Raw genomic sequence first — 26338 nt, 5'->3', positions numbered from 1 at the left:
GTGTTGCATTGCTCCATACATGCACGCACTCCAGACACATGTATATGGCTACTGCATATCTCAGACACACACACATGGATATACAGACAGTCACGCACACAGACACACACATACATATACACACATGCATGCACACGCACCCCACACACACACACACACACACACACACACACACACACACACACACACACACACACACACGAGCACAGCCGAGAACCCCAAGTAAGTCTCTCTCTTCCAGAAAATTCAATGTTCAGGTTACCCCCAAACCCACTTTGATCAAAGGACGAGCTGCAGCTGAGAGTACCAATCAGCCCTCAGAAGAGAAGGGAACTAAACTCATCAAACATCCATGAGACTAAGGCCATATTATTGAGAGTAATCATGATTCCGGCCACAGTTGAAACTTCGCTCTAATTGGAACAGGTAAACCTGTGATTCAGCTCTGCAAGTCAATTAACTAGTATATTGAACTGTAACGGTGTATTTATTAAGGAGCAGAGAAATGAGGCCATTAGGAGCTGGAGATGAATACATTGAGATGAAATGAATGAATCATTGAAGGACCTCATTTGGGGTGTTTTATTAGCTAGATTTACGTGTAAATTACCAGAGACGTGAATCGGGAGGAAAAGGAATTAATCGCAATTTAACATTTTATTTTCATTTCTTATTCGCTTCTCCAGGAAGTGGAAAAGTGTTGGGAAAGGACCAGCTCTGCCTGTTTGCTTTTCAAAACATGATTGCCTAAAGTAAAAGCACAATTTCAGGACTTGGGAGCCCCAGAGAGGGTCAGAAGGCCTGGAGGAGAGTCTACCTCCTCAATATTTATCAAGTAAATTTCCAGCACTGATCTCTGTTAGAGTACGCATCCTTGGAACCTGGGGAGGTGTCCTGACTGCATGAAGTGCCAGACAGAGCCACCAGTCCCTTGTCTAGAGGTGCTACTTCCAGGACACCATGAAGAATGACCGTAGGGCCTATGGGGACATAAACTTTGCAGATAGTGTGAAACATTTTCAGAAGGCAGAGATTCCTAGGAGAACAGGAAACAGCCCAGGAGGAGGAAACACAACATTGAAACAACACAGCAGCTTCCGGGATGGTGATCGTGCTAAGAGGGAATAAAGAGAGATGAATCAGAGTCTATGGTGACAGGGTAGCTGGAAAAGAAATTGACAGCAAATAACAATAATAAGGAATAACAACAACAAATAAATACAAACAAATAAACAATAACAACAATAAATGCCGGTCTCTGTTCTGCCAGAACTACACTCAGCATTTTCGTTTTCCAGATCCCCATTCAGACATCTTTAAAGAATAAGCACAACTTGACTTTGGAAAAGCAGAAAATCAGCACCCCTGCTCCCTGTAAAAGTTTCAGTGACTTTGCTGATGGGAAAAGAAAGTTTCTGGCTGGGCACCCTGTGCCAGCAGCCTGTGCCAGCCTGTAGGTTTCATTAGCTCTTGCCTTTCTTCTTCCTTAGAAACCATTCGCCCTTAGACGGGCCGGATGTGCTCTAGATAATTGCGTGGCCGAAGTGGGCTGTGATTGACTGATTCCCAACAGAGTTCCACACCCTGTGTCCTGGGAGGCACCTCTGCTTAGATTGGTGCTTAGTTGTGCACCCTTCTGGGGGGCTCCAGATGGAAAGGTGGACCCCAGACCCCTCAGGGACCCAGGGTAGGGACGGTTGGAGGTGACCGTCTGAGTGAGGGTTGGGTCCTTCATGCCTGGTAACTGATATCATCTCTCCACTCAGATAGATGTAATCCTATTCTGCATAAATAAGGAAGGCATGGGCCTGTCCATGTTACCAGAAGAAGCAGGATATGCAGTGATCCTCCTCCTCCTCCCTCCTCCCCCCTGCTGCCCCCACCCCCAATTCTCAACGAGGGGTCTTCATTTTCTGAATGCCCTCAACACCTCCTGACACCCAGAGGGGCTTAGAGCCTGTCACATAAAGAAAAAAAATTACTTTTCCATTTCCCATCTCACACTCACCATTTTTTATTAGGTGCATTATGGATATTAGAGAGAGAGAGAGAATGAGAATTCAAATCGAGGGTCCCTGCTTTGCATAGTAGCTTATACTGACTGGCAGGACGGGGCCACTGAGTCTGAGCATCCAGGGTCCTGCTTTGGTACTGCTGGGTTCCCACGCCATGCGCCCCTCTGACCCTTTTCTTCTCACATACCTTCTCCTTGTTTCTGGCCTGTCTTCAGCCTTCTGTACAGACAGTGCTTTAGGTTTCCAGTGACTGGGAGCAAAGACTGAGTTGTTTACCTCCAGGACTCCCCCTGACCAGGGAGGCAGAGGGCCGGCCCATGCCTAGCTCTGGTTTGAGGCCCCGGTGTCTTCCCAATGTGAACCCAAAGATTATTTCAGGTGGCAGTAGGGTAAACCCTGAAGCATAGAGACATTTGAGTGATGTTCCAGCACACAGTATGTGTCCTTTTTTTATCTAGCCTAGGCCTTCTCGCAGCACCCTGTTCAGACATGGTAGATCTCTTTCTAAGGGTGGGGCCTGAACACCCCAAAACACCCAGCAGGTGAGATACCAAAGTAAGCAGTAGGTGTTGGGTTTCTGGGGTGTCTCCTCCATTCTGAAAAGCATCGTGGAGTTTTTAGAGTTGCAGGTGCAACACTCTGACCATTTTCAAGGTTCAGTTTCACTTCCTGAGAGCCCCTGAGACCCCTTCATATCCTCCCATTCTCCCCAGACACCCACACTGGACAAGGGTGGGCATTTCCTTAGGTACAGTCAGACTCCAGCTACCCTTGAGGGTAGGTAGGCACTGGCCTGTTGCCAGCTGGGGCCTAGCATGGTCAGGAAAGGAAAGTGAAGGTAGCCCTGGGTTCAGTGAGGATGCCCTGGAAACAAACCTGGGCCGGACACTGCAAGCTCTTTAGGTGATGATGTTTCAGAGAACAGGGAGCTTCCAGTTGCAGATTGGGTCAGCCCCACCTGGTAGACGGGAGAGGTCGAGGGTGTTTAAATGTTGCCCCCTGTCCTTCTCTGTAAGACCCGGAAAGATACTTGCAGCCAGCCATGGTGCAAAGAACACGACCACTCTTCCCTTGCTTGTGTGGAGGAACTTAAACTTTTCCCCTGGTTGCCCTGGTTACAAGATCATCTGTCATGTGTTCCTGAGAAGGGTGCTATTGGGAGATGTGGTAGGCGGCGGGGGGGGGTGCGAGATAGTGTCTGTGGGAATCAATGAGCATCTTCGATCATATCACAACCTCATTTCTATTACCCTGACAGCCCCACTGCCCAGCTGCCCTCTCTAAAGCCCTCGACTGGGGCTTTTTTTGATGCATGAATGAAGACTGGGAAGTGGGCCAGACTGGCCCCTGGGTTTCTCTAATCATTTATTAGCTTCTAGTTTTAATTGTTTCTGACTTCTTTTCCAGATTTTTTATCTGGGAGAATTGTCGTCCTTTTGCTGTGTGTGGCGCAGACACGCAGAGCGGGGGCCGACACAAAATTTGAACAGCCTCTCAGAAGGATCTCCAGCAGGGAATGGCTTGAGCACCTACTGTGCTGTGTGCTGATAGGGTTTCTGTGGATGAGTGGGTGAAGCCCTGCCTGTAGAGACCAGTCTCCTGGGGGCAGACAAAGGGGTAGTATCTGTGTTGTGTTTTGAGTGTTCTGTGGCAGAGCTCTTGGATGGGGGTGAACTCTGTGGTCCCTGAAAGGCCTTAAGGCTTTGCGCCTCTCAGACTGAAGTTAAAGTGGTTGAAACCCCACGGGATTGCTAAAGGCACTCCCCAAGCCTCAGGGGGCTGAATATGAGGGTGTTAAGCCCAGAGAAGTGTCCTGCAGAGCAGAACCAGGTGGTTGTTGGGAGTGGCTTTTCCTCTGGGCACCAGCAACAGTGGGGAGAAGACAGGAAGTGAAAGAATGCCCAGAGGAAGCCGGAGGGGATGTTGGGAGCCATCAAGGCCTTTTCCCCTTCTTCCTATGTGGGTGGGAGAGGAGATTTTTGTTGGTGCCGTGGTTGGTTTGCTCAGTAGGGACTCAGAATTCAGGGAGCCCAGGCTGGCCTGCTCGGAGAACAGACTTCACACTGATTTGGCAGACAGAGAACCCTCACTGAGTGGAGCAGGACACTAGGGCTTCAAGGCCCAGATCGGCCACTTCATGGAAGTCATTTTGCATTAGGTAGTATCATTTTCCTTTGGTGCCTCCAGGGGGGAGAGATTTTGAGCCGGGGCGCTAGAGGTGGGAAGTGGCCCATCCCACAGAAGTCCCTGGTTGGGGTGTTCTGTGGGTGTTCCACTCCCTGTGCTTTGGCTCCCCTGCACCCCTTTGGGAGCTATGGTAAGATGGGAGCCAGGTGAGCACGGGGGGGGTCTCATGCTCACGGCTGCCTCTGCATCCTCCTGGGCCGTTGCTTTGAAGACAGTACATGCCCCTGGGTTAAAGGCTGGCTAGCCCACGAGTGCACATCCTCCAGACCTGAACATGGCTGCCTGTCCCTTCCCTCTAGGACTGGCCCCTGATCCTCTTCAAATCTCTCTTTCCTCCAAGGTTTCATAGACAAGGAGTTTCCACAAGGAGGGCAGACTAATGGCGGAGGTGGTCTTGCCCAGGTCACTGAGCTGTGGTGTCAGATTCTTTACAGATCACATGGCTGGGGTTCTGATGGACTTCAGGGCAGAAATAGGATGAGGATGTGCTGACCACACCCCAGGCTCCCTTCCTGGTGCCACTGTCATTGTCCTGCTGCATCAGAGGGGGAACCAGAGAGAACCCCTGCAGCTAGCCCCAGGCTGAGCCTCTGTAGAGGGAGACAGATCCCTGGGCATGCAGACTTTTGCTTCTTTTTCCACCATGTTTGGGAGAATGCCGTGAGCCCCAGATGCATTATGGGTCAGGGGATATGCTCTGCCCTCACAAACCCCATGTTTGGGGGACTGTCAGATTCCAGGTTGCTTTGAGGTCGCAGATACAGAGACCATCCCAGACTCTAGTGCCTGAAGTTGGATCGAGCAACATCAGGACCAATGAAAGGGATGCATCTGAGGGCTGTATGAAGATTTATGATGGGGGAAGAGGGAGAAAGGATGGAAATGACTCTGCCCACTGGCTTTCAGACAGTTGTCTCAGATCCAGTCTGGCTTGGGAGAGAGGAGCCCTTCTGAATCTGGAACCAAATTATTTTAAAAGAAAACCACCAGAGTGAGCATGGGATGCCAGCAATTACACTTCCGCGGGCTCAGCACTTCTGCTAGCAGGGCTTGAGACCGCGCGCACCCCATTGTCCCCTCCAAGACCGGAGAATTTTGTTCAGATTGTTTAGGTTTGGCCACAGGCATTCACTTTACATCTGTAGAAGGGAAGTATTTCTACAGCGCAAGTGCACTGGGGGAGGAATTTCTCCGGGGTTGCCGGAACCTGGAGTTCCAGGCGACAGCTAAGCTTTTGGGTTATTATTCTCAGAATAATGTCCTTTTTTTTTTCCTCCCTCTGTTTTTAACATCTTGCCCTTGGCATCTGTTCCAGGCATTAGGACGAATCGGAGATGTGTTCTGAATGGGGTTAAAGCAAGTTCTTATTGAAAGCCTTCTCTACCTAATTATGTTTCCTTCTTCTGGAAGCTATTTTAATTTTTTTTTATAATCACATGTTAATTGTATTAGAAGGGCCTTTCTGATTAGTTGAAAACATAATGAAAACCTTTGTAAACAACCCAAGAGAGAGAAAGAAAAGGGAACGTGAAACAGAGCCGGTAGTGCCGAGCCAGCTCCAAGAGGCCCAAAGAGCTTACATTTTGATGCTGCAGGAGGATTTGAGATGCGCCTGCAAGTCCTGCTTTGAATGGCAGCTCCAGGTTGCAGGGGCCAAGCGGGACAAACGGGCCTGGTGGAGAGAGGCTCAATGGAGTTTGCCTCGCTAGGGGTTGTGAGACAGACCTGGTAGTCCTGCTTGGTCTTCAGCCGCCACACATTCATTATTCACTGCTTAACCATTCACCCGCCAATCACTAATTTACTCCTGACTGTTCACTTCCACTCACCACTCATTCATTCATTGATTCATTGATTCATTCATTCATTCACAGCCATTCACCCATGGTAGTCTTATCTCAGGAGCCTGTCTACAGAGCAGCGGACCGGATGTAAGCCCCCACAGGCCTTTTTATGGCCCTTCCTTACATCTTCAGTACAGATGTTAGTCCCATCGCGGCTTGAGGAGACTAGGGAGCTCACTCATTCAAAATTCAGCTAAGGCAAAGGATCTAGAGGGCTAGGAGTCTGTCTGCACCCCAAGTGATTGGGGACCCTGCATCTTGTTGGGGTAGCATCATGTTCTAAGAGTCATGAGAGAGAGAGAGAGAGAGAGAGAGAGAGAGAGAGAGAGTGTGTGTGTATGTGTCTCAGGGTTGGGGTGGGGTCAGGTTAGAGATGAAAGTTAGCCTGTGGCTGTCACCAGAAAGTTTACTGGCATTGTTTTGTTTCCTTGCTTAATGGCAGCCTTGTGTCTGACAGAAGGCCTGAACCCAAGTCCTTGTTGTATTGAGTCAGCCCCTGAGCCCTGCTCTACTTCCCATTTAAAGGGCTGGGCTCTCGGGCTTTTTTTTTTTTTTTCGTCCCAGGTTGTTATTAGGGAAGCGTGGCTGGGGCGCTTAAATGAAAGTGCTACTCGTGTGTGCGAGTCAGGTTCACTGTTTGCACTCCAAGGAAAACGCTGCCAAGACAGTCTTATGAACAGGCGCCATAAACACGCGTGTTCCGTCCAGAGGAGCCAGCGCGACTTCTGCAAACAGAGAAAATTGACTTTCTGATTTGGAGTGTTTTTTACAATCAAGAAGAATCACTTAGTGATTGTTCTAAAATAGCCCAGAAGCAGCGCATTCTGGAAGGCCCCTGGGATGGTGAGCATCCTTTCACGGCGCTTTTTATATAATCTCTCTAGATCATTTTTTTTCTCTTTTAATCACGTATGCTTGCGTGGTCATTCCCCCCACCTCCCCACGTATAACACAGAGTGGTTACGCATGCAGAAACTGTATTTTTATCTTCCGACTTTTCAGGAAGTGTATTTGTTTCTTCTGTCTCGTGAAGCGGCTCTGCAAGGCGTTTGGCTGAGCTGCCAAATTTAGGGCAGCTCCCCTGCCACCCTGCCCGGCAGTGGTGGCTGAGCCTCTGAGGAGGCAACCTCCCACAGAGGCATGCCTGGTGGCAGGGTGGCAGGGTCAGGATCTCGGCCTGGCTGCGCTTGTTCACGCTGGCCTGCTGCGGTGGAGGCTTCTGGGGTTGCCACATCGCCCTTGAGCTGGTCACCAAAAGGAGGTGATGAAGCGCCGTCTTCCCGGGCCGTGCTGTAACCCCTTCCCTTCCCTTCCCCTCGCCTCTGTCTCACTCTTTTCTTCTGAAGTTTGTTCACTAGGGTGGGGACCAGTTTTGAGGCTGGAGTCCAGCACAGGACGGCTCCCCCGCCAGGCTGCATACCTGGGACTGGGTTACTCTGAGTGTGCGGGAGGAATGGCCAGTGTATCCTGGGCCTCCTAGGCCTTTGCCCCCCTCAGTTCCTTGTAGACACAACAATCAAAATGTCTCCAGATTAAGGCCCCTGGAGGGGGAGTGAAATTGAAAACTAGCTCTCTCTGCTCTTTGATCTTGCCCTTCCTTCCCCTTTGTCCCTCTCTCCCCATCCTCCCCCACTGCTATGCTTTCATGGCTGGGCCTCCTTTCTACTTCTCTTTCCTTCTCTTCTCTCTGTCTTCCCCTTTCCCTTTCCCCTCCTCTCCCCCCTCCTCTCCTCCCCCTTTGCCTTCTTTCTACCCATACCACCCTTCTTAACTCCTCCCATGCCCTGAATAAACCCTCATTCCATACTAAAAAGAAAGAAAAGAAAAGATGGAAAGCCAGTGGTCTCGCTTGTTTTCCGAGAGCAGAGAAAGGCCAGGAGTGTGAAGATCCACCTTTACGCTGTAAAATTGCAACAGAAAGGAATATAAGACCCAGGAAAATCAAGATTGATTTTATATCCAAAGCGTATTTACGTGGATATGATTTTGACTCCTGGCTACAGGGATTTTGATGTGTCCCACACCGCAGCAGGGTTCCCTTGGCAGGCTGACTGTGTGCCTCCAGGGGCCAGGCATTTAGGATCAAGCTGGTTTTCTGCAGTCTTCCCATTTCAGCCCCTAAGAACACTGCTGGGAGAAGTGGTTCCTTTCTTTTAGGGCAGACAAAGTTTCTTTCCACTGAACCATCCCAGAATGGACTAATGTAGCCAGGCAGTAACCTCCTGCCCCAGGAGCTGGGATTACAGTTAGGAGCCAGTTGTCTTGATGAGTGGAGTTTGTAGGACAGAATGTTCTCTGGGACCGACTTGGCCCTCCCTTCCCCCGATTCCTTTTCCCTCTACTTCCCTTCTCTTTCCTTGAGACATCCTCCCCCAACCTCCACCCCTTTCCTTAGGAGTCAGACTCAGTTTCCGCTCCTTAGCATAGCTCCTGTTCTAATGGCCCATACTGTAACTGTTTCTAAGAAGTCCTCCACGTTCTGTGTCTTAAATCACTCCCATCATCAGACGCAGGGCCAGGTGTCAGGTGTCACTGCCTCCTCTGGGGGGCTCATCTTGAAGAAATCTAGAGTTGGGTGGCAGGTTTCGGTGCTCAACTTTGGAATACGTTGCCACAGACTACACAAGAGGGATTGGTCCCAGCCAAAACCTGGCTTCCACTGGCTGTTCTCAGCCAGCTGGCCAGCCAGCCAGCCTGAGGCCTTCTGCAGACATGTGGAATCCACAGGACCCCACATGCCCCAGGGTCTGAGCTTTGGTGGTTTCCGGCCTCTGATACAACATCCGGGTCCAGGGACCTTCTGGCCTCAGACCCATGGTTCTGGGCTGTGAGCTACAGCCCGCCTCCCTTCCAACCTCCCCCTCCTCCTCTGTCTGTCGCTGGGGCCAGCCCTCCTGGCTGCCTGTGTTCATTTTCTCCTGTTCTAGGTAGTGGACAGGATAACTGGGAGGAACCAGGGGCATGGCTGGTGTGGGTCACAGGTCATGGCTGGACATAGATGCTAGTACCTGGCAACCATACTGGGGTTGTTAGTGTTTGGAGGAGGATATATTGTGTCGTTAGCTGTAATCACTGTGGACATAATGTCTTTCCTTGTTAGTGTGTGTGTTGTGTGTGTTTGTGTGTGTGTGTGTGTGTGTGTGTGTGTGGTGTGGTGGGTCTGTGGGTGGAGGTGTCACTTCCACATCCCTTTTTTTTTTTTTTTTTTGTGAGCGTGCGCCAACTGTCTTCCACGGTATGATGTTGGCCCGTATCCGAGTCCTCCTGATTTTCTAACGGTTCATCTGGGCACCGAAACCCAGTGCCGTAGGGCTGTGCCCGGTGAGGATGACCACAGCCCGGCTGCCGGCAGAGGGCTGGAGGAAGCTTGGCACGAGGCCGAGAGAAAGCTGTGCAGAAGAGCTGCAGGTTTTTCATATGGAAATGCGAAATAATGGGTGATTAAATAGAGCTGTATATTAAAGTACATCTGACATCAGAATTACCATAATGTGCTGTAGCCTGAGGCTGACTACTTTATTTGCCATCTGCGTCGGCCCAAAATCCCCCGGGGAAGCGCTAAAATATTCTGAATAAACTCAGCTCCAGTTCTTATTGAGAGTAAAATACCATTTGTGGCACGTCGTATTGATTCGTCTTAATTGTGGTGCAAAAAAAAAAGAGCAGTCGCTGGCTGATGACTTTTGTGCTTGGTGACAAGCTGGCTGGAGTTACTCTTACACTGTAGTTGGTTAACCTGGGTAGACTGGCGGCCGGGGGCCAGGTGGGCACCTGGGCTGCAGCTCAGAGTCACAACGCCACCCCTGTCCCCGCCCCAGGCTGCGGGCACAGCTGGGGCTCTCTGCCAACCCCTCCTGGGGGAAGGGAATATGGCGGAAAGGGGGTGTGTGTGTGGAGGAAATTCATCCTGCCCTCTGTACCTCCTCCTCCTCACACCCAGCCTGCTGTCCCCTCAGCCACAGCAGCACTGACTGACACCAGCTCTGAGAACGGCTGTGTGCCTCAGCCTCCATCCGGGGTCAGAGAGACCCACTGCACACTGAAGGAAGCAGAACCGGAGTGTGGTGGTGGGGGCCACCTTACCCAGGCTAACCCAAGTCTAGCTGTTCCCTGCATAGTATGTGAATGTGGCCTGTGCACCCAACCCTTGTGGGGGATGGGGTGGCGGCGCTCACGAAAATGCATTAAAGATAAAAAGAATCGTGGCGGGGTGGGGTGGGGTGGGCTTGGGGGGGGGGGTTCGTGGGGGAGTTTCAGATCCGAACGGTGCTTTCCCCATTCACGAGGTCCAGTTTTTACCCTATAATTGCCTATTTACACACAATTTAAATATTCAAACATTCTCCACAAACCCTGGGCTAGCGTGTTTTTATTACAAATTCAGAACAAGGGAATAACCTTTAGCTTCAGAGACAAATGAGACAAATTTACAAGTGCGTATCTGCTGTTTTCTCGAGCTTTATCAATCCCCGTGGACCGGAACACTTCCTCTTTAACACCACTCACAACAATATACATATATTACGACTTGTTTGTAGTGTGTCGGTAATGAGTCCCCTTAATCAGCTAACCTATATAATCTCGGGCGTCGAGGTTTCCATAACGTCAATTCACCCCTCACAGCCAAACGTACACTCCATTAAACGAGATTTACTGCCCTGGCCATACATTTGGGGTAAAAAAGTGGAGACTTTGTGGATTTAAGGGAAGGAAGGAAGGAGGGAGAGTTTCCTGGGAGAGAAGCCACAGCACACGTGAGATATCCTGTGTCTCCTAGAAGGACAGAAAGCCGCGTGGACTGAGTGAGGAGGTTCACTTGCTATGTGAGAGAACGGGGTGCGGACAGAGAGGCTCCCACACACCTGCGGGGGTTCTCTGCCTTTCCTGTTTGCTTCCTTGATTCACTGCATCTTGGCCATTAAGCGATTAAGTATGGTTTTCCAGTTTCTGGCACATTTCTCTATACAAGTCCTGCTCCAGAGTTCTTGAGAAACCTACGCTGGGTGGGGGCGGCATGGAATGGCACAACCGCTCAGGTGAATTTGTCCATCAGCACCCCAGATCTCACAGGAGGGGCGGGGAGGCTGCACAGTTGGTTGCTCCGCAAAGCCTGAGGACCTATGGAAAAAAACACAGCAGAACAAAAACAAAAGCGCCCAGGCATGGTGGCATGACCCCTGTGATCTCAGGGCTGAGGGGGGCTGAGACAGGAGGGTCCCTGAATGTTTTAGCCAGCCAGTCCAGTCTGTTTAGTAAACTCTAGGGCCAGGGAGAGGCCCTGCCTCAAAAGGAAACAAACCAAGTCCAAGATGGATGGCTCCTGAGAAACAGCATTGTGGGTTTTCCTCCAGGCTCTGCACAGACAGACTCTGATTACCTCTCCACTACACACTTGTGCACACATACCCCCACACATGAAGAAGAACCCACTGGAGAAGTGTGGGTGTGGTTCCGAGGGGCCTGCCACACGCAGATTTCAAGGGATCCGACTATGCGGAACCTCGAGGTGATCTCCCATGAACTTGAAGACTTCACGGGAGGCCAGGGCTCCGAGGGTGACCAACTGTAGTTGTTGTGGGAGCTCCAGGGGAACTGTCGTTTGCAAGATCAGCTGTGCCCTTTGCCCCGTCCTCCCCCACCCTCCATATCAGTGACAAACACCCCTGTTTTCACTGCACTCGGATCAACCTCTCGGTCAGCAATTTCTCTTTGTTTCGGAGCTGGGCGTCTGTTTCTCCCAGCCTGACCTTGCACACCTGCTCTGACCACAAAGTTGAACAGTTGAAAGGAAAGCTGTTTTGGGGACCCGTGGGGTGCACGGTGCCCACAGTTGAACGTCTTTTTCACTTTGCCTAGACCACCCTGGTCCTGGAGGTGTGGGTTCATGGTTCTCAGATGTCAAATGAGGGGAGGCTTGCCATGATAACTGACCTGCTTGAGGGATGGTTAGAGGGCCACCTCCTACATTACGGTCCTTCGTGGATTGGATTGGCATTCTGTTCTTATTTTCCTTTCGACATTTGAGAAAGTGGTGACATTGTTGGTGATGGCGGGTATCATCCAGTCGGGAACTGTCCAAGGGCTTTACCAGCATCCTTTGTTGTAGGAGATTTGTTTTTAGACCAAACAGTTCTTGGGCCTGAATGGGCCTTTGAGTGTGGGTTTGAATTCTCTCTCTCTCTCTCTCTCTCTCTCTCTCTCTCTCTCTCTTTTTAGAAATTGGAATTTGTTTGTTATCTGGCTAAGTTATTTACTTTTCTCCACATTTTTTGTTCTCTCTCTGGTAGGCTCCAAACCCATTCTTGAGTTCCCCCCCAGGGTCTCCCCTCTGCACCGAGGGCTCCAATTCTGTGCTTGGCACTGCCTTTCTTCTGCTAGCCTGTCCTTTCTACCTTCTGAAGTCAGTATGGAGGGGTGTCCTCAGAGGGCCTTCCCTGGGGCTCCCAAGTTGCCAGGATTCGCCTTTCTTTATGGGGTGCTTGAACCCTTGCTGGTAGTCATGGAACCACCACATGCCTTGCTGGACTGTAGGACTCCATGAAAGCAGCCTTTCTCCCTGTCTCCTGGGGGATGCTCAGGGTCCTGGCTCACAGAGCTTTATGAGTCTGTGGAGGTAGAGAGAGAGAGAGAGGCAGGTGGCCCCAAGGACAAAGGGCACCTGAAGTTGCCAGACATTTGTATCGAAGGAACAGTTTTCCTTTCCAGGCATGGTGTGACGCTTGGGGACGGAACCCTGGGAACAGACTGATTGCTAATGTTCAACACTTAGTTTAGGGAAGCTGAGTGAGTAGGTGGGTCCGCCCTCCATCCACGGCCTGGAATGTAAAACTTGATTCTAAAGGTGCTGTGGTAACTCCTGCTTTTCTCTCATTCTGCAGCAAGCGGGGCCAGGTTTTCCATCATGGCAACCCTGTCCTGCACCCAGGCATTTAAAGCTCCCCTTGCAGGCCTGCCTCTGTCTCTGTAGGCCTGTCTCTCTCTCTCACCTCGGCACCCTGGTTCTTCTCCAGTATTGCTTGACTGTAACCTCAGCCCCACCCCCAATCTTTTCTGCTTTCTTCCTCAGCTTCTAAAGTCCGCTAGTCGATTTGTCTCAGCCTGACATTCTTGGGTCTAACGCTGAATCTGGACACCATGCCCATACCCAAAACTCAGGCTCTCCTGGAAGGGAGGAAGAAACACCTACCGACATTTCCAGTAAGACTTGGCTCTTGAGGGGACTATGGCAGTTGGTTTGCCACTGTGGTGAAGGCGGTAAGTACAGAGCTTTTTCTCCCAGGGTGACTTAACACCTGGTAGATGAAGCCACGTGGTCATCTGTGCGGCGCTGGTCCCACACGGGGAAGAGAATAGATTCAATGTTACATCCGCTACCATTTCCTGTACTTGAACCCAACTACCTGGCTTCTCTGCCTGTCCAGCTCTCTGGTGTTCACAGGGCCAAGTGGAAAAGAGACCGAGCGTGCCTGGGTTCCCCCTCAGGGCCAGCGGCAGAGCCAGGCCAGCCCTTCTTTTGTGACAGGGGTCGTTGGCCAAAGTGAGCCAGAGTCAGGCAGGTCTGAGTACGAATACCGGCCTTGCCAGTTAACAAGCTGTGAGGATCGAGGTGTGAGGATCGCGGGGCCTGCTCGCCTGCCATGAGATTCAGTTTTCTTTTTCCTAAAAAGTCTGAAGACTCTTCCTCACGGGGTTCAGAGGTAACAAGACCAAGGTCAGAGAATGGTGATCCAGTCTGGTGTCCAGCATGAAAAAGGCCTGACAACGGTGGGACGCTCAGGGCAGGGAGAGAGGAAGACAGGTATTCCATCAGCTGGGCGTGACACTTTCTGTGACATTATACCATGGGAAACACATGGAACATGGTGGCTGAGAAGTGATCTGTGTGCCCCCTAGTCACCTGCCAGTACTCAGGAAGTAGAAGATAGGGACCCCATCTGGGCAATCTTACCACAACAAAACAACCTAGGAAGGCCTCCCCCTGACAGCGAGAAGCCCAAGCTTCCTTGATGTCCAGCAACTTGACTGCGAGTATCAAGTCTGAAGGGAACGGACGCCTCTGCTTGCCTCTGGCTGAGAGCGTCCCCAGGCTACGCTGAGCTGCAGGAACACAGGACAGAGACATTAAAGGACACCTGCATCCTCACCCCTGTGTACGGTCCTAGTACTTGACAAGATAAGTTTTAGAATCCGGCCACAAGATAAGTCTGGAGCGATAGTACAAGAGTCAGTCAGTCGGCCTGCAGAACCTCTATTTTCTCTCTGTGACGTGGTCAGGGTGTGCAGGATGGGGGCGAAGGACTGAAGTCGGGTAATGCAGACTCTAGCCTTGGATCTTCACTAGCACCTGAATTTTCCCTCAGTACCACTCATACAACCCTGTGCGTGCTCACGAGGTGCAGGCGGTACTGCATGCATGTGCATCGATGCATGCATGTGTACTGCGTGATTCGCTTTGTGTCCATGCATGTGTACCTGTGTGTGCATGTGCATGAGTGTTCTTGTGTGTGTGTGTGGAGTCAGGTGTGCATGCATGCATGTGTGAGTGCATGTTCTGTGTGCATGTGGGCTTAGGTGTGTGTGCGTAGCAGCGTGTGGTAGGGTGAGGTGTGCTATGTGTTAGAGGTCAGAGGACGACCTCAGATGTCAATCACTTTTCAAATTTTTCTTGAGGAGCTCAGAAATGGCCAAGGAGGCTATACCTCGATTTATAAAACTAAAATCTGGGGAACTGAACTCAGATCTTTGAAGGCAAGCACTTCACAGGCTGAGCTATCTCCCCAGTTCTGAGACTCCTCCCTTCTCACTAGTAACTCCGAGGTGACCTCCAGCTGCTGGACTGTGCGCCAGTCGCTTAGCTGCCCCATGGTCGTGAAGGCATAGGGTGTCCATCCATGAGTAAGACCCACGAGTGACAGGAAGAACTTACATTCACTTGGTCCTTTTGTTCTGGTTCCCACCGGGCTCGAGCTCAAGTTCTCTGAAGCACAGACCAAAGAGGATTCAAGGGCTTTGTGGGGAGAGTAAACGGCAGATGGGTCTGTCTGTTGCAGACCGAGGCCGCTGAGGGCATCACCCGGGTGTCACCCACACAGCATCCTCACAGCCACTGTCAGAGCCACCCGTCCTGTGGATCTATCCCATTCTCAGGAGCAGGTCAGCATGGGTTCAGTCACCACAGTTCTAGCCCATGCAACTCATCTCAACTTTCTAATTCATGCTGGGATGAGGGAAAGTAAAAACACGGAGACACGTGCCTACCTCCATCCAAGGCCCTTGAGTCGAACACTCTCTCTTACAACAGCGTTTCTCCTGACAGTGTACCACCTAGACACTGCCACGCGCAGCTGTTGGGGGACATCAGGCAGATCTCTCTCATCTCTTCGGGCCCTCAGTTTCTCATCTGTAAAATGGAACTGATAGGCGTTGCGCTTTTCTGGAGCCATGGGAGTATTGGAGTAAGCCTGTAGTGTGCTTAGCCCTGCCCTTGCTCACGGTAGAGATTTTCCCAGATTGTTACCTCTGCTGCCTCGCTGTACTCTGTGTGTGATACGCCGTGCAGTGCCTGCAGAATCCAGAAGGCAATAGATCCCTGAACTGAGTTACAGACAGCTGTGAGCTGCTGTGTGGATGCTGGGAATTGAACTAGGGTCCTGTGAGATAGAGCAGTCAGGCTCTTAACCACTTGCCACCTCTTCAGCCCCATGGGGTGAGGGGATTTTAAATGGAGTATCTAGATCTGCTTGTCACCTGAATAATGGTTACTGTGGCTGCTTTAAATGGAACTGTGCAGCCCTTTAGCAGTTAGTGTGTGTGTCTGTTAGTGTGTGTGTGTGTGTGTGTGTGTGTGTGTGTGCATTCGTGTGTTGGGGCTGGAGGTTTATGTGATGAAGCAAGACAAGCTCTTCATTTGGGCATGGGGTGAGGAGGATCACTGTGAGACACCCCTGTGGGTCCACTCTCATGGTGGGGGGTCCTTCACTAGGTCCCTTGGGCAATGACCCCTTCTTCCACCCTAGGTGAATGTTTGCTAGGTAATCTGATGGGAAACTGTCCAAGGACCATCAGTGGCCTTCCATGAGAGAGCACTGTCAAGGTGGAACCATTAACAATGTGACAAAAAGCAGACGGTGACAGACCCCAACACTGGGATCCAGCGGGCCTGGGAAGGTGTTGAGGGCGCCAAGCGACTTCTAAACTGCATGTTCACAGTCTAGCATGCTCATGGTCCTCACTTGGTTTTCAGAGGCGTTAGAGAACAAGGGTGACTGACACGAAGTCAAGCAGCAGGGATAACACGAAAGTGAGTCGCTTAGGGCTTACTGAGGGGCCTGGGAGGCCCAGACCAGTTCCCTGCTTGATCAGAAATGCCTTTCAACATTTGCTGCTTTTGAGTCAAGCTACATTCCGATTCGTCCAGGCCTTAGACCAAAAGGCATCCCTGAAACACAGCCACGGACGAGGATGGGTGACAAACCCACAGTGTAGATTGCCTCCCGCCACATCTGTGTGGCAGGGAGCGGTTTATAAAGGCAGGACCTCATGCCCCCGGGCCGAGTAGGAAAAAAGGCTCAGAGAGGTGACATCTCTGTTTGGCTACACCCCTTAGTGAGCAAGGCCAAGGCCCAAGTGTTTAGTGATGCTCCTATGTGTGTGTGTATGGGGGGGGGGCTCTTGTCAGAAGAGATCTGGGGGAGGATTCTGCGTTTGAAAAATCCTCAGACAAAACACTGGAAGAACAAAGAAGGCTCGGCGTGTGCTCTCAAGAAGTATGAAAGGAGGGAGGAAGTGAGGAAAGACGAGGCAGGGCCCTGGATTCTGAGCTGCCCGGTGTGATCTAGCGAGACGAACGAGGCTGACATTTCTAGGTCTGTAGGCCAGGATGGGTGCTTCTGAAGTCATCTGGGCCTAGCAGTTCGGATCCTTAGCGGCAGCCGCAGCAGCAGTGGGAGGCCAGTGGACGCTGTCCCAGCCAACACCTGTGTGCAGGTAGCTCTGAGTTTGAGGCAGCAAGGAGAGCTTGGGATGAGCTGGAGCCAGCCAGCCCTGAGTCGGAAGCAACCTGCCGTCCAAGGCCTTCTTGTCTAAGTCAGCCTCTAAGTGTCTGTGCTGTGTCTATAAAATACTTGTTCAGTTCCTGAATAGAAAGATGTTCCAAGTGGCTCGTCAAAGACTCTCTGACATTGTTCCGTTCTTAAAAGTGAGCAGCCCCATGCTCAGGGCTGTTTGTAGGCAAGAGAGAGCCACGAGGTCGTCATATGTAAATGAACATTTTATTTTAAAAAAAGAAGGGGGTGGCTGGGAAGAGAGTTGTCTAGGGAGGGCCTTCAAGGGCTGGGAGATTTTTTTCTTTCTGTCAGGTACTGGGGGAGGTTGCTGCCTACAGTGAGTCCTAGAGTTCTGTAGAGGGACACTTAGGGATCTGATAAAGATAGTCTCACCTGGGGTGACAAGTGGCCCTGAAATCTGACTGGACAAGTAATCAGCCGCCTTTCTCCTCACAGTTTAACTATGGAGGTGGCGTCTGGGTTCTAGAACAGGTAGTTCAGGGTGTGTGTGTCCTTCTCTCTGCTTTTCTAAAACATGGACTCGGTTATTTTGGCTACCTAGTTACCTAGTCCGCTTTTGGACTTCTCTTTCTGTATTTGCTGAATAGAACAAAGCCCAGAAACATGACCGCCAGATAAAGAGAGAGAAGGGCGACTTATTTAGAGTAACTCAAGAGGAAGTGGAGATGTTGAGAAGAGATGGGTTCCTCACCTAAGAACTTCCTGCAGATCTCAGCAGCTATGGACCATAACCCATTAGTGACTAGGGGGCTCAGAGAAGGCCTGGTCTCAAGATACCTTTAACCTGATATGTGACTTCCTAGAACACAGTACTTCATTTATGTTAGTAGCTCCAATGTGTCTGAAAGGAACTTGTATTTACCTTCTTATGAAACACACACCACACCACACACACACACACACACCCACAAACACACACACCACACACATACCACACACATACCACCTACACACACACCACACACACACACACACACCACACACATACCAATATACACACACCACATACCACACATACCACACACACACCACACATACACCACACACACACACACCCACACACACAACACACACATGCACCACACACACCACAACACACACACACACACAAACAGACACACATACAACACACACACACACACACACACACACACACACACAGACACAAACACACACACACACACACACACACACAGAAACACACACACACACACACACACACAAACACAAACAACACCCACACACACCACACCCCACACACACACACCATACACACACACCCCACACACACACACCCACACACACAGACACACACACCCACACACACACACACACACCACACACACACACCCACACACACCACACACACACACACACCACACACCACACACACATACCACACCACACACACCACACACACCACCCACACACACACACCACACACACCAATACACACACACCACATACACATACACACACACACACACACACACCACACATACACACAGCACACACACAACACACACATACACACACAACACACACACACACACACACACACCCGTGAGGGGAAGAGTCTAAAACGTCTTCTGGCCAGTCCCGTGTGAGTTATCTGGGGCAAGCACATTGACAATAAGCCCAGTATGGAGAAGCACGCCCCTGTTAGCCTGACAGTCTGATCACATAAGCCAGGTGGGCTACCCAGGCCTTGTGGAAGCCAGGGTGCAGGGACAGAAGATTCTCCTTGGGGATCTTTGCCCACACAGACTCATCCAGACTGGCTTGGGGCAGCTGGAGAGAGCAATTTCTCCCAGGCTGTTTTGTTGTTGTTTTGTTTTGTTTGCTCTGCTTGGCTGGAGGGTCTGGTGTGGAGGGTTGTTCCTGAGCCCTGCGTGCATGCTAGGCAAGGACTGTGTACCATTGAGCTGTATCCTCAACTCCTCTTGTGGTGGTTTAAAGAATGGAGTTAAGGTCTGGAGGGATGGCTTTCTGTAAAAGGGATGCACATGAGAAACAAGGGGTTTCATGATTCCGTCTACTGTCAGGGAGGTGGGAGAGGATCTCCCAGACACAGTGGCCAGATGGTCCATTCTAGTCTGAGCCCCAGGTCCCAGTGAGAACCCTGTCTCCAAAAAATGTTGCCGGATGGGGGAATGACACTTAGTTGTCCTCGAAGGGCCCTGCATACACATGGCATGCATGCCTGAGCACGTGAGCACACGTAGCGGAATGAGGCTGGACTTTTAGGATTCTTTTTTATTTCGTCCTTCTCTGCTTTCTCCCCACACCCACACAGGTACCCAGCATCAGGCATGGTGGGAAAATTCCTGGCTTGGTAAAGCACAAGCATGTCTTGTATTCCAGGGACTGCTTGCTCCTGGGCCCGCTGGTGCAACACACAGTCCCAGGGAATCCAGAAAAGCAATTGCTACCTGGCACAAGTACTTTTCTGTGGGTCAAGCTGACTGGCAAACCCTAACCTGAGAGGTGCACACTGGGGAGCAGGGCTCGAGGTGAACTTCAGAACATTCATATAGCCTCCTATGAAGTTCAGTCAGCTGGCGGGAAGTGGAGATGCTGTCTACCCAGGATTGTAGAAGTCCCAGGTGAGGCTGGTGGTTCAGCAAAAAGTGGTGTTTCTCAGGTCTATTTCCACAGCCCTGTCTTCTGAGGGCAAGGTGGTAACAACGTTCACTATTGGCTTTGCCAGGGGTTTGAAGCTTACTGACTGTCAGGGTTGACATCTGTCTGATAGAGGCAAAGTTTAACATTAGGGGCTTTTCAAGACCGAAAGCCTTCATACTGTGTGTCAGGCCTGTCCATGCCCTATCTCGCTCTCTGTAACATTAGGAAGGTCTAGTGAAGCGAATGTGGCTCATGTCGCAGGTCAACAGCTCCAGACGCAGAGAGAGATTTGGCTTCCATCTTGCAACCACCCTGACGGATTGGCAAACTACGTGGTATGGCAGCTCAAGACACTCAGTGTGCACCGCAGTTGCTACGTGATCGCGAGACCAGTTCCCGTGACAAATCCTTACGTGCAGCTGCTCATCCCGACTGCGACTGCTGTCACATTGGGTGACCTGCCTCGCGTCCCTTTAGAGCTTTCGAGCTGAAGACACGAGAAACCACACTGTTAGGCTAGAAGTCCTAGACTACACCCTGCCTGTCTGTGTGAGCGACTCATGGTGAGCTCAGGAGTGGCAGTGCTGTTTTGCACTGTGCTGAGTGCGCGCGCCTGTCTGGGTTTCTATTGGCCAGGATTTTACTCGTCTCAACACTGGCCTAATGCAGAGCAAGGGATCTCCGTGGCTAAAATCTCCAGTGTAGGCATGGTATCGTGATAGTGTTGTCTGAATGTCAATTCCTTGGAATTGAACTTTGAGTCCTCATCCATGCTAGTGGCAGGCCTCCCACAACGGAGCCTCAGAGCAACCTGTTATTATTATTATTATCATTATTCGTTATCATTATTATTTTAATGTTTGTAAAGCAACAGAGGCAGGAGTTACCAGGAGGAGGGTGGGAGGATTTTTTTTTTTTTTATCCCAGAGGAGACACATTTCATGACAAGCATACTTTTCTGTCTGCACCACTGGAGGGTGGGGATACTGTGGAGGCTCTGGACTCCCTTTTTACCCCAGCAATGAATTACCAGGGTGAGGTCTACATGTCAGCAGTGACTGAGTCAAAAACCCTGGACTACGTGGAGTGGAGGTGAAGCTTATTACCCTGTCTCTCACACACTGTAGCCACTGTCACCTCCTCTCCTTCCGTTCCCCAAAATGGCAAAAATTACAACACTTACAGGGGGACACCGGAGGACCTATTAAATGCAAGCTCCTCCTGGGTGACGTGTTGCTGGCTCATAGATCCCATTGTCCCCTGCCATCTGGGTGGTCGGGTGAGACATGTTCACCCCCTTCGGCACAAGTGACTCCAGGATCTCCTACACACACACACACACACACACACACACACACACACACACACACACACACACACACTCCTCCACCCCCCCCCCCCCCCAGCTCATAGATCTTGTTTTCTCTGCCTTCTGGGTGGATGCAGTAAGGCCTGCCTGCCCCTGTGGCTTTCCCAGCTCCTCTGCAACTGCTCATGCCCTGCCTTTCTTCTTCTTGTCTCCCCAGGTAAAGATGAGCCTTCCAGCTACATTTGCACAACATGTAAGCAGCCCTTCAACAGCGCCTGGTTCCTGCTGCAGCATGCGCAGAACACGCATGGCTTCCGCATCTACCTGGAGCCCGGGCCGGCCAGCACCTCGCTCACGCCCAGGCTCACCATCCCGCCGCCGCTCGGGCCGGAGGCCGTGGCGCAGTCCCCACTCATGAATTTCCTCGGGGACAGCAATCCTTTCAACCTGCTGCGCATGACGGGCCCCATCCTGCGGGACCACCCCGGCTTCGGAGAGGGCCGCCTGCCCGGTACGCCACCGCTCTTCAGCCCACCGCCACGCCATCGCCCGGACCCCACACCGCCTCAGTATGCAGAAGGGAGATGGGGCTGTGCCCAACTTTTGGCGAGTGCCTTGACCGAGTCATCGCCTGAACCCCATGGCCATAACTCTCCGCCATGGACTTCTCCGGTGACTGCGAACTGGCCGGTAACGGCTCCACGCCCGTGTCCCCAGAGCCGTGGCACCCTATGCACCGGCTGCTGAACCTTTCCAGCCCAGCCCCAAGTCCCGTTCCTCCTGCGCCCACCGCTGCCACCCATGCCCTTTGGAACGCACGCCGCCACCGCAGCCGCCTGCCAAACAAGTCCTGTGAAGTTCTGCGCAAAGACCTTCAAATTCAAACAATCTCGCCGTGCACGGCGCAGCCTGCAGGCGAGAAGCCTACAAGTGCCAGCTGTGCGACCACCCGTGCTGCGTGAGGCGAGCAAGCTCAAAAGCGCCACATGAAGGCACATGCACAAAAGGCGGGCTCGCTGGCTGGCGCTCAGGCGATGGGCTCTCGCCAGCTCCCAGAGCCCGGCACCGCGGCTGCCAGGTGACCTCAAAGCGGCCGATGGCGACTTCCGCCACCATGAGAGCGACCCGTCTCTGGGACCCGAGCCCGAGGACGACGAGGACGAGGAGGAGGAAGAAGAAGAGCTGCTGCTGGAGAATGAGAGCCGACCTGAGTCGAGCTTCAGCATGGACTCGGAGCTGGGCCGTGGCCGCGAGAATGGGGGTGGCGTGCCACCAGGGGTGGCGGGCGCAGGGGCTGCAGCTGCGGCTCTGGCAGATGAGAAGGCGCTGGCACTGGGCAAGGTGATGGAGGAGGGCTGGGCGCACTGCAGCCGCAGTATGGGGAGAAGCGGCGCCTTCCTGAAGCGTGCAGGCGGCTGGTGACACCGGAGCTGGTGGCTGCCAGAGGATGCAGGTGCACGGGGCGCGGTGAGCAGGCGTGGCGGGAACCAGCGCCAGGCGCAGAGCCCCTTCCCGCGCTCTTCCGCAAGCCCGCACCGCTACCCAGCCGGGCTTGGCGGTCCCTGCGGCCAAAAGCGCATCAAGGTGGAGAAAAAGGACCTGGAGCTGCCACCGCCGCCCTCATCCCATCCGAGCGCTGCGCGGTGGCTCGTGCAGGCTACGGCGTCGCGCCCACTTCATGAAGAGACCCGTTCCTGGGCTTCCGCGGTCTTGCGCCAGTCGCCTTCGCTTCATCGCCGGAACATTCCTCTGAAACGGCAGCCTGCGCTTCTCCCGCCACCGAGGACCTGCTGGGCGGGCTGTCGAGCATGATGGCGCAATGACGGGGGCAACGCCACGCCTCACCTGGGTGCCCCGGTCCTGGGCGGCCGAGCTCAGGAGGGCCGCCCGCAGCGGCTGCGTCAGTACTGCGGCAAGGTCTTCAAAAACTGTAGCAACCTGACGGTGCACCGGAGGAGCCACACCGGCGAGCGGCCTTACAAGTGCGAGCTGTGCAACTACGCGTGCGCGCAGAGCAGCAAGCTTACGCGCCACATGAAGACGCACGGTCAGATCGGCAAGGAGGTGTACCGCTGCGATATCTGCCAGATGCCCTTCAGTGTCTACAGTACCCTGGAGAAACACATGAAAAAGTGGCACGGTGAACACTTGCTGACTAATGATGTCAAAATCGAGCAGGCTGAGAGGAGCTAAGCGTGTACGCGGGGGACGCCGCGTGCGTGCATCTGTACAGCGTGACCATCGCCAACCTTCGCCAACGGGACCGGGTGACCGGACTGGCCTCTGCATCCCCGGGGCTCAGGGAGGCGGCAGTCCAACCTAACCTGTGTCTGCGAAGTCCTATGGAAACCTGAGGGTTGATTAAGGCAGTAAAAAATTAAAAAAAAAAAATTGTGGAGCCTTTTAACTGTGCAATAATTTCTGTATTTATTGGGTTTTGTAATTTTTTTGGCATGTACGTGCAGGTACCTATTATTATTATTATTTCTGTTTAAATTCCTTTAAAAGATTTTGTTGAGTATCCATCCCTTCATTTTTTTAAGAACCCAGTAGTAGTCTGAGCAATGACTCGCAAGTGATGTAGAGGGAAGCTATCTTTTAAATTATAATTTTGTGTGTGTGTGGGGGGGGTGCTGCTTTTTTGAAATTTAAGCTAAGCATGTGTAATTTCTTGTCAAGAAGCCAACACTTAAATGACTTTTAAAGTTGTTTGCGTTTTCATCATTTATTTTGTTCTGAAATGAAAAGTGGCATGTGGGATTTTTTTTTCGGGGGAGGGGGGAGGGGTGGCTTTCAAAAACCATTTTTTTTTTCCGGGAGGTGGATGTACAGCGGATTACAATCTTTAAAATTGTAGCACTTTGTTTTAGCATCGCATTGGAGAGGTAGCACTGATGTCCTCCTGACCCACAGAGGCTTCTCTGTGCGGAATTCAACTTTCATGCTGTGGAAGGAAAACTTTGAGGGGGGCGCGGCAAACGAGCCTCTCCCCCACTCGGGACCCCGAGAATCTTTTCCAGGGTGACTCTAGGAATAGCCCCCGAATTCTGCAATTGTGCATTACCAGGAGATACGATACTGTCCTTTTCTGGGGGGAGCTTGGCGTATTCTGGGAAGCCACCTCTGCCCTTTGCTGTAGACTTGGCTGCATAAAACGGGCTGAGGGCACCCACTGGGTAGACAGCAGTGGCCTGTAGTGGCAGGAAGAAAGAGACTAGCAGTGTTCTCTCAGTGGCACCATGGCTTCTCTTTTCAGCCCCCAGCCTACAGATAAATCCCAGGTGTCCATTGCTACGGTGGTAATTGACCATGTCCCAAGCAGACAACTGGCCCTTGGTGTACTGGAGAAGTGAGCTGCTGGGGTCGCTGATCTCAGCTGATAGGCGCTTAGGGCAGGGAATCCTCGCCTGTTCTCTTCCGGAGGGGAGTTGGGAAGAGTTCTGTCCAAAGGTGCCCCCCACGCTGCTTCCATTTCTGTGTTGTGTCTTTTTCCTTCCTCCGCTTAGTTGGGACATAACTATACATTGGACTTGTTGGGATTTGATGTTTGAATTCTGTTGACCCGCACTTTAAAGCTTTTGTTTGCATTTAAATTAAATGGCTTCTAAACAAGAAATTGCAGCATATTCTTGTCTTTGGCCCAGAGGTGGGTTAAACTGTAAGGGACAGCTGAGATTGAGTGTCAGTGTTGCTAAGCGTGGCATTCACAATACTGGCACTATAAAGAACAAAATTAAATAATTTATTGGACAGTTTCTCTACTGCCATTCAATTTGATGTGCGTGCCTTGAAAACCGATCTTCCTATTTGAGTCTCTTGAGACAAATGCAAAACTCTCTCTCTCTCTCTCTTTTTTTTGAGATGAAAAGACTTTTTAAAAAGCAAACAAGAGAAGTACATTCTTTAGAAACAAAGCCACATTTACTTTAAATTAAAAAAAACAAAAAACAATTCCTGGTTGAAGATAGAGGACGGGAAAATGTCATAAGATCCAGTCAAATGAAGAAATAAGCCCAGCACAGCCCTGGACATCCATTAGCAGACTTGTTTTCAGACCCCCCCTTTTTTGGGACAAAGCTGCTTAGATACGGAGTGGAGGTGACTTACTGCTGAATTAAAAGTCATGTGATACGAGCTGATATCGTTGAATGAAAAAAAAACAAACAAACAACAAAAACAATTCAGGAACAATGGCTAATTTTTTTTTCTCCTAAATTTAAATTTAGTGCACTCTGTCTTAAAAATACGTTTACAGTATTGGATACATACAAGGGTAAAATAAATCGTGTGTATGTGTGTTGGAGCGATCTTTTTATTTTATTTTATTTTCAGCGTTTGCTTAATAGGTTATACAGAAATGCCACAATGGCTGGGTGTATGTTGTTTTCCTTTGGTGACGGGATTTTAGTATACATTATATATATTGAAATTTCTTGATTACTGTCAAAGTGGACCAGTATTTGTAATAATTGAGATTGCCTGGGCATTTTACAAAAGTGAGAAGAAAAAAAAAAAGTCCTTTTTCTTTTCCTTGAAACCGTTACAGTAAGTTTTAAATGGTGGGTCTATAAAATCTGTTCTGTCACAGTAACCTGTAAAGTCGGAGTTTTAGTATAAATTTTTTTCTGCCTCGGGTGTTGAATTTTTATTTTGAAAACAAAATGTATAGAAACTTGTATTTGGGGAATTAAAGGGGGATTGCTACAATGTGTAGAAAAAGTATGTAGAGAAAGTGCTTAATATTGTTACTGCTTTGCAGAAGAAGAAAAAAAATCACACTTCTGGCCTGTACTTATTTTCTCTCTCCCACCTCCCTCTGGAATGGATATATTGGTCGGTTCATATGATGTAGGCTCTCGCTGTATTTTTACTGGAGCTTGTAATTTTTTAACTGTAAGCTTGTCCTTTTAAAGGGATTTAATGTACCTTTTTGTTAGTGAATTTGGAAATAAAAAGAAAAAAAACAAAACCCAACAGGCTGCCATAATATATTTTTTTAATTTGGCAGGATAAAATATTACAAAAAAACCCCACAAAAAACAAAAACAAAATGAAACAAACAAACAAAAAACCCCACCCACATTTGTATGTTAAGTCTTCTTGTACAGGAGCGGGGGAAGGGGTTTGACAACCTTCAGGAGAGAATGACACAGAAGAGCTGTGCTTGGATTCACAAGTCGTTTTAGTTGTATACAGTCCGTGAGAACTGGCCTACTCAAAAGAGTTGTTGGTTTCGGGCTTTCATTGGAACGCCTGAACTTTGCATCAGGTGAGGCCACAGTAGGCGCGATG

General features: G+C 50.8%; 1 protein-coding gene across 1 annotated transcript in view; it reads left to right on the top strand.

Annotated features, from left to right (window-relative positions):
• The window catches only part of Bcl11b (BAF chromatin remodeling complex subunit BCL11B), a 115872-nt gene extending 89852 nt beyond the window's left edge, over positions 1-26020 (top strand). The window contains 10 exon segments of the mRNA XM_032908394.1: positions 21264-21607; positions 21610-21794; positions 21796-21927; positions 21929-22021; positions 22023-22115; positions 22117-22532; positions 22535-22592; positions 22594-22658; positions 22661-22922; positions 22924-26020. Of these exon segments, the coding sequence (XP_032764285.1) occupies positions 21264-21607; positions 21610-21794; positions 21796-21927; positions 21929-22021; positions 22023-22115; positions 22117-22532; positions 22535-22592; positions 22594-22658; positions 22661-22922; positions 22924-23239 (1964 nt within the window). The 3' untranslated portion in view covers positions 23240-26020.
• The last annotated feature ends 318 nt before the right edge of the window (positions 26021-26338 follow it).

The sequence above is a fragment of the Rattus rattus genome, chromosome 7 (genome assembly GCF_011064425.1).
Source record: "Rattus rattus isolate New Zealand chromosome 7, Rrattus_CSIRO_v1, whole genome shotgun sequence".
Taxonomy (NCBI): Eukaryota; Metazoa; Chordata; class Mammalia; order Rodentia; family Muridae; genus Rattus; species Rattus rattus.
Note: the sequence above shows the minus strand (reverse complement) of the source record. Positions and strands in the feature narration are given on the sequence as shown.